Raw genomic sequence first — 9151 nt, forward strand, 5'->3', positions numbered from 1 at the left:
ACTCGGTGGTTCTCGTGATCAGGCAGTCACAGATTCTTCATCACTGTTGAGCTTGAAGGGAACAAACAAACAAACAAAAGGAAAGAGGAAACTGGGAGAACAATAAGGAATAGTTTATAGATGCCCCCTTCGAGTAGTTGCTTGTTGGGGAAGGCTGCGGTGTTATCCGGAGTGCGCTGTTAGGCGTGGGTGCCTCCGGGGCCTGGACCGGTTGGCAGGATTGGTCGAGGTTTCTTATTATATCAGAAGCCTAGTTTATATGCCAGTTGTCGTTTCACTTTTAATTCTTTACATAATCCATAGGTATCAAACCAATGGAATTTTCCTCTGTGCTATACCAATTCTCCTCTGTGCTATAGGCATCTAATTAATGGGTTCTGACAGCTATAATAACCAAGATTTTGATAAAGGTTCATGAATTCAACGGGTTGGGTTTTTTATTTAAAGGTTTTAAACTATTAGAATACATTCTAACAACATGTTTCGTATTAAAGCCAGATTTAATTTTAAACAGGCTTATTTTTTTTTAAACATCATTCAATTAAAGTAAAAAATTAATTTCAATTTAATAAAATATGTTTATTAACCCCTGAAATAGTCATCCCTTTCTTTCTCAGCATGATTCCTCCCTTTTCTGTCCCCACTCACTCGAAGCTTCCTGATTCGATTTCTTCATGAGACTTTTTCCTGCAGGCTGTGATACTGACCAGAGCTATTGCCATTATACTTCCTTGTATGCAGCTTCTTTGTTGTGATCATAGAGACTTCATCTGTTCTGTGAAGTCCACAATGTATGCAAAAACTAGTTCTAATAGTTCAATAGTTTCTCCAAGGCAAAAGATCAGATAATCATGCAAGCTTTCCACTAGGGGTCTTGGTAGTCTCTTGTTAGGACTTTTTCTCCCACACAAATATTGTACAACCATGTGAGATGATCTGTGGCCATTTGTTCATTTTTCTTAAGAATATCTGTCTGCAGTTCCTGCTCATTTAATTAAACTAGACAAGACCTTAAACTACTCTCCATAAACATCATCACTGATAACTGGTGTATAGCAGCCTCTACTGCATCTCTGTGAATTCCTGTAGTCTTGTTTTTTATGCTATCTTTATTCAGATCCATGGCATCATTTGCTTGTTTGAACACCTTGTATATCTTTCTACTAACCTAATCCATTTGTAGCAGGATGGTAAGAAACTGATGCAGCATGCTTGATGCTATTTCTTCTACAATCAGTTGAAACTTTTGGGAAGTGAATTAACTTCTATTGTCACTTACACTCCATTCAGAAAGTCTAGTTCTTGAAAAGAAGTCATGATATCTCCACTGCCTGTGCTGGGATGGCTTTAGGCCATTTAAAAATGTATCTACTGCAATCTGTCTGATCTTTTGCCTTGGAGAAACTATTGAACTATTAGAACTAGGTCCAGTATCAACTTTGTGGCCATGTCCCAGGACACAACAGACTAAGGTTAGATGCATGCCGTTTTTACTGATAATCTTTACATTGTTTTGTTAGTATCTTTTGTGCATCAATCCCTGACCAGAACTGTCATGTTTATGATACCCAGGGGCCTTCATGTACCATAATTTTGGGAGTATGCCTGACTTGAGCTCCACAGGAAAAAAAATACAGTACAGGAGACAAGATCTTAACCTTTCTCTAGCCTGGCCATATATGAGTGCCTCAGGCAGTAGCTTTCATTGTCTATAACTACTTCACCACATAAAAAAGAATTCATTACAAATGCAAGTTATTGGCACATCTATTGGCTTTCAGGAGTTCTGCATTTGTCTTTGGAGCCATGATGCTTTTGAAGGCAAGTTATTAATGCTATCAGCATAATAATACAGGGCATGGAAGGTCTACTTGCATATGCACATTGCTGCTCTGGTTGGTTTCTGGTAACTTCTAAAATAAAGACAACAGCGAGTATCACTAGTGACCCTGCAAACTATTTAAGGCTATATTACGTTATTGATACGCAGACCCAACCATAGGGTGCAGCTTTCATATCTACCACAGTAACGTTTAGTGGAGTCAAATGTTACCTAGCTGCTACCAATGTCCACATCAGTTTTGTGTAAATCTAAACTTTGCAGTATCCACGTAGAGTTACACAGGACCTTCCTCCTTGGTGTGCCTGATTCGTATATCTTGTTTTACTGCTAAATGAAAAGCAGAGCAAGTTCTTCACGACTCTCATTGATCCATATTCTTGGATTCCATAATTCTGTCTCAGTTGCTGAAGAGTTTACTATCACTGACACAAGGAAAACTATTTTGGGCGCTCAGGTAAATATTTGTTTCAAACAACCTAGTCAGTATCTTTCAGCTTAATGCTAGAAATTCAATCCGTTATAGTGACCTGCACTGCAGGGTCATGTGGTATTTGACTGACCAACAGAGAGAGACTGTTTCAGTGCTATTTTTTACACAGAAATATTTCACATGCACTCTAAAAAGCAGCACTTTCCATCCATTCTGTCAATGAGCTGATATCCTTTTTTTGCTTGTTATAATTGCCTTCTTCCCCACCCCCTCCCCAACACCTAAACCAAAAAAGGCAGTCAGGAGCTGGGAAGTGACAGTACAAACAACCAGTCTGTTGCTAAAGAAAAGTCTGAACTCTTGGATTCACTATAATGTGCTGTTGTATCAGTGAATGGGACTGTTACCTTTGCCTGTGGTCAGGTGCCCAGCCCCACTGTAAGCAGTAGATAGAACTGAGAAAACCCAGCTTCCCTTCATAAAAACAGTGGCAGTGGTTCTGCTGTAAAATAAAACCATTAACTGAATATCCTTTACAACAACTTGAGGAAATGTCTCTGATACCCAGTGCTTTCTGATGGAAACTGACTTCAGTCTTTTTGGGCACTGTCAGAATATGAAGATATCAATTTTGAGACCGAGCTGCTGCTGCACCTAGTACTATTATTACTCCAACTGTTATATAATCCTTAGTTTGCTGATAGAGTTTTACTGTTTGCTAGTAGATGAAAGAATTACATTGATTTATATTACACTGAAGTTTTCCACTGAGCCATTCCACTATTAGCCACTAGGGGGATGCACGTAAGTCACATGATCTGTACTTTCCTCCTTGGGAAAGTTCTCTAGGTTGCCATATGTCTGGGGAAATAAGGTCAATCCTCAATAGAGCCCCTATCCTTTCTAATACATTGTGTCAATACCTAAAGTCCCTTTCTCACATTCTTACTTCTTTTCTTTCTTTCCTTTTCATAGATTTCTAGAGTCAGAAGAGACCTGGCAGATCATTGGGTCCGAGCCTTTTATTTTTTAATCCTATGTGATTTCTCTTTTCAATCTGTTTAGTCCATTTTGATTTATTGAGAAGAATTCCTATCTAGTCCACAAATGACTATAACTGCAGAACATTTGCTGGCTCTCCTTTCCCCCTCTCCACCCCCAGTTAGAAGATCAAATTGGATGGGAGTGAGAGATGAAATGAAGAGGGGGAAGAGAACTGCACCTACACTTGCATATATAATTTCCTAATATTGTTGCTCCGGTGTAAGGGCTGTGGTTGCCTAATGGATATAATGGGATGTAATGCCTTTCTAACAACATTTTGTCCACAAAACAAGAATGTATAGGAGCCCCCAGATTCTGCATTGCACCCTGTATGCCCCTTGACACACTTTTGGGATATTTATAGGGACTATAATAGCATTTCTTATATCTTAACTAATGATGATGAAGCAGAGATTCTTTTCTTAATCACTGGATCAAATTCCTTTCTGGTGTAATGCTATTGAAAGTTATTCTTTTCCACATCTCCTTGACAACCCTGTTTCTTCTATTTGCTCTTCCATGATTAGCCAATAAGACACTTATGACAAGTGTTCTGGATTTTAGACCATGATTTATTTTGTGAGTTTATTTGAGCATTCATTTTCCTTTACTCTTGTCAGAAATAGTAGAATGGTATATTCTACTTGCTTTCAAGGGCCTGCACAAATTTAGGGTGTTTAGGGCACAGAAAATGACATCCTCAGCTGTTCCCACAACATTTAAGCTGAAGAATGTCATCTAGGAGAAGGATAAGCACTAAAACATTGTTTTTGGGTATGGGTTAAAATAAATCAAAACAGCATATAGAACATACTTTTTTGCTGATATCATTTTAGGAGCCCATACCCTTGACTCCCCAAAATAATCCATATTCATCTGGCAACAAAGATTTTTTTACATATATGGATTTTTATGTTTAGTACAATGTCACCTATCACGTGAAAGCACAAATCTACTAAATAGTAAAATGAGGGATTAATTCCACTCATCTGTTGACAGACACTTCTCTAAATTGGATCAAACTGATTAAAGGTATTAGAATGACGTCTTGCAGATCCAGATCAAATTATTTGAAACTTCTAGATTGTTTCTTCTTTGCTTGGAAGGGACCACCAGAAATAGCTGTAGGTGCTCTTTGCCAATTATTTTTATTAATGTATAAGTAACTTGGAATTTTAGATATTACTTGCTCAAACCATAGGTTAGGGAACTCAAGATGGACAGACCAAGCAATGGCTTCCTTAAAATGATCTTATTCAGAGTTTTTTAACTATCTGGATGGTTCTTTCTAAAATTTCTCACAATCAAGGAAAGGATTGATACCGTGTAGTCTTCCAGTATCCAACATTACAAAGATGGCATTGATGAAAATCAAATTTACCCAGAAGAAGAGAGTAAAACTAGCTCAGGGACTATGGCTCATGAACTGGTTTTCAGTGTTTGCAGGAATCATTGTTTTTAGCATGGGATTGTTCCTCAAAATTGAGCTCCGGAAGCGAAGCGAAGTGATGGACAACTCTGAAAGCCATTTTGTGCCCAATTCCTTGATATTGATGGGAATATTATCCTGCACCTTCAATGGCTTTGCTGGCAAAATTAGCTATGATTCTCTGGATCCCACCAAGTTTGCAAAGTGGAAGCCTTTTCTGAAACCTTATCTGGCATTAAGTTTCTTTTTCAACACCCTCATTTTTCTCACTGCCCTGGTTTGCTTTCTCATGAGGGGCTCCCTGGAAAGTACACTAACCCAGGGGCTAAAGAATGGCATGAAGTTTTACAAGGATACAGATACCCCGGGAAGATGCTTCATGAAGAAGACAATTGACATGCTCCAAATTGAATTCAAATGCTGTGGGAACAAAGGTTTCAAAGACTGGTTTGAGATTCAGTGGATCAGCAACAGATACCTGGACTTCAGTTCTAAAGAAGTGAAAGAGTAAGTCATTTCATGTGGTTTATTTAACACTGTATTATTATTTGATCCATATCACATCAAAGGACTAGATGTTGAAATAGAGAGAGAACTATGGTCCTTACCTGGTTTTCATGTGGGATGGATTTTCATATACTTTATTTGAGAGACTAGAATTTCAAGTTATCAAACAGATTATTTTGTCTCCTGATCAATTCACCCAGCACTATCCAGAACATAAGTAACAGTGCGATAATTATCTTCCCGTTATACAACCTTAATATTGAAGGAATTTCAAAAACATTTGCTTAGTTTTTCTTTACCAGTTTGTCTTCCACGTCACAAGCCCAACTGTGCTGAACACATCCATACCTACTACAAAAATGAATTATATGAATAAGAGAATAGTACTGAATTACTGTAAAGAGGATCTCTCTCTGATTTGTAGGACTAGTAGAATTGTAAGGCTCTGGCACAGTCTCTCTCATGAAGACAAACTGAAACATACTTCTTCCTCTACTATATGGTCAGGGTTTTTGTTTTAAATCAAAGTTCTTTTTCATTTAGTTGCATGAATTAATTTACTGTTACAACAATACTCTGCAATTAACTGCCATCAGGAACTCTCTGCCTATCCTTTAGTGTAGTATTTCTAATAAATCAGATAAACGCTGTATTTTTTCAGTTTGAATACATTTTATCCCAAATATATTATGTAAAATTAAAGCAAAAAACACAGAGAAGAAATAGCACAGATTCTTCATGAAGTAGATTATGGAACATAATCACAAACCTTCTCTCTAATGCTTTTAAAATATGCAAAGTATGCGAACATTACATACAACAAAAGCGAGAAAAATTCAGAATGAAGGTAGGCTGTACCTTCAGGCACATAAAATTGGGCTTATAAAATCCTCTGACTAGAGAGAGGAAGTTTAAACAGTTCGTAGGCTTCCTATAGATCTCTCTACATTTAAATGGATTTTACACTGTCTTCTGAATTAACTAATACACCGCTTCTTTGAAGCAAGTGCTATGTAAGGATTATCGGTTACAAAAAGGAAAACTGACACTGAGGTTAACAAACTTGCTAATGACATCTGGGAGAACCAGTTTCAGAAAAGAGATCTCCACAGATCAGCCCCATGCTCAGACTTTCTGTTAGGCAAGGCAGTGTGAGCCATCATAACTCCTTTGAATTCTGATAAATAATAGAAAATCCCTTTAAGAGTGTATCCCAAAAAATGTAATGTCATCCCCCCACTTCTATACTGGATACTTCAAAATAAATGAAGACAAAGACATTAATGTTCTTTATCCTGTTTTTCTCTTTGATAATCAATATGTACTTGAGATCTCAATGAATGTATAGGAAATATTGACTGCTGATAAATTCCTTTCAAGCTCAGATAATTTCAGTGAAATAACTCTAGGGGTTTTTTAAACAGACCATGTAATGGCTGGCTCTGAGGTCACAGCATAGGAACACTTTGGTCTCTAGATCAGTTCAATGATAACTAATTTCACACCATAAAACAAACAAGCCCTTCTCCAAACCTTAAGACAAATGTGCTTTTTGAATGAAAAAAATATAACAAGTCAGCATGAACATGCAGAAACCTTTTGGCTAAATTAAACACCCAAGGGCATTGTGTTGGAAATAATAAGTAAACACAGTTTTATTATCATCTGCATGAAGAATGTCTTAAACCAGAAACACATCTATGTTTTAGATATATATTATGTATGTTAAAAATGACTGAAGTTGTTTAAAAAAACCTCTCTCATGCCCCAAGCCAGCTCCCTATGTGATTTTGCCTGTCTGTATTATTTAATTTGATCTTTAAAAACCTGCAGTTAGACATTTTATACTTAAAACAATGATGGTCTTGATTGTGCTGTAGCATTTTGACCTGACATTGTGACAATACACATATTTTTTTGCTTAAAATGGGAGCACTGAATTGCAGGAAATGCCCTTAGCTATAAATACCTGCTTGAAAACATAAGGAGAGGTTGACCCTGCTAGTATTATCTTAAGATTTGCAAACTGGAATGTAATCCATCAATGGCAGAAGGACAAAGCACAGGGAGAAAACAGGATTATATTGTTCTTAAAAATAGGGGATATGAGTGCCCTGGTAATTTCCTTGGAGATTTCTTCAATGCTAAAACAAGTAAGAAGGCCTTACAAATTCATGTCTGTGGCAATTTGGGACTGTGGGCCAAATTCTGATTTTTGATAGTGCTGTATATTGCAAAGCATGCAGTTTATTAACAGCGTATGAAATCCTGAAACCCTGCAAAACTTCCAGTTATTTCAGTGAAGCTAGGATTTAACCCACAGCATCTTATTTTTGCACTGACAGGCCCTGATCCACCTCCCACTGTTTTGCTAGACCTGCCAGCGACAGACAATGTCCTAAGAATAGAAAAGAATTCCGCTCAATATTCAGACGTGTTTACACCATGTTTCCAAAATTGGTTTCTTGCTTTAGAATCATAGAAAATGAAGGTTGCAAGGGACCTCAGGAGGTCATCTCGTCTAACCCCTATCCCCAACTGGATCATCCCAGCCAAAGCTGTCCAGCCAGCTTTTGAAAACATTCAAAGATGGAGCTTCTACCACCTCCCTCAGTAACCTGTTCCAGTGTTTTACTACCCTCCTAGTGAGAATTTTTTTCCTAATATCTAACCTAAACTTCCCATTGCTGCAACTTGACACCAGTGCTTCTCATTTTATCATCTGCTACCACTGAGAACAGTCAAGCTTCATCCTCTTTGGAACCGCTTTTCAGGTAGTTGAAGGCTACTATCAAATCCCCTCTCAGCCTTCTCTTCTCTAGACTAAATAAGGCCTATTCCCTGAGCCTCTCCTCATAAGTCATGTCCCCCAGTCCCCTCACCATTTTTGTTGCCCTCCACTGGACTCTTTCCAATTTGTCCACATCCTTTCTGTAGTGGGGGGCCCAAAACTGAACACAGTATCCAGATGTGGCCTCACCAGTGCAGAATAGAGGGAAATAATCATTTCCCTTGATCTACTGGCAACACATCTATCAATGCAGTCCAGTATGCTATTATCCTTCTTGGCAACAAAGGCACACTACTGGTTCATCTTCAGTTTATTGTCCACTGTAACCTCTAGGTCCCATTCTGCACAGTTGCTGCCCAGCCAGTCAGCCCCCAGCCTGTACCACTGCATGTGATTTTTCTGTCCCAAGTGCAGGCCTTTGCACTTGTCCTTGTTGAACCTCATGAGATTTCTTTTGGCCCAATCCTCCAATTTGTCTAGGTCACTCTGAATCCTAGCCCTACCCTCCAGTGTATCTAGAACTCCCCCCAGTTTAGTGTCATCTGCAAACTTTCTGATGATGCACTCTATGCCATCTTCCAGGTTGTTGATGAAAACATTGAACAAATCCGGCCCCAGGTCTGACTCCTGTGGTACTGCACTTGATACCAGCTGCCAACTAGACATTGAGCCATTGATTACTATTCTCTGGGCCTGATGCTCCAGCCAGTTTTTTATCCACCTTACAGTCCATTCATCCAGCCCATACTTCCTTAGCTTGCCTGTGAGCATGTTGTGGGAGACCGTATCAAAAGCCTTGCTAAAATCAAGGTACACCACATCCACCAGTTTCCCTGCATCCACGGAGCCAGTCATCTCATCATAGAAGGTAATCAGGTTGGTCAGGCATGACTTGCCCCTGGTGAATCCTTGCTGATTTTCCTAATCACCTTTTTCTCCTCCAAGTGCTTAGAAATGGATTCCTTATTCATAGATTCATAGATGTTAGGGTCGGAAGGGACCTCAATAGATCATTGAGTCCAACCCCCTGCATAGGCAGGAAAGAGAGCTGGGTCTAGATGACCCCAGCTAGATGCATATCCAACCTCCTCTTGAAGACCCCCAGGG

General features: G+C 38.8%; 1 protein-coding gene across 1 annotated transcript in view; it reads left to right on the plus strand.

Annotated features, from left to right (window-relative positions):
• PRPH2 (peripherin 2) overlaps positions 1-9151 on the plus strand; it is a 31652-nt gene that overhangs the window by 8948 nt on the left and 13553 nt on the right. Inside the window, exon 2 of the mRNA XM_006026736.2 lies at positions 3249-5253. Coding sequence (XP_006026798.1) covers positions 4673-5253 — 581 coding nt within the window. The 5' untranslated portion in view covers positions 3249-4672. The remainder of the gene's footprint in view (positions 1-3248; positions 5254-9151) is intronic.

Source organism: Alligator sinensis, unplaced genomic scaffold, assembly GCF_000455745.1.
Source record: "Alligator sinensis unplaced genomic scaffold, ASM45574v1 scaffold173_1, whole genome shotgun sequence".
NCBI lineage: Eukaryota > Metazoa > Chordata > Crocodylia > Alligatoridae > Alligator > Alligator sinensis.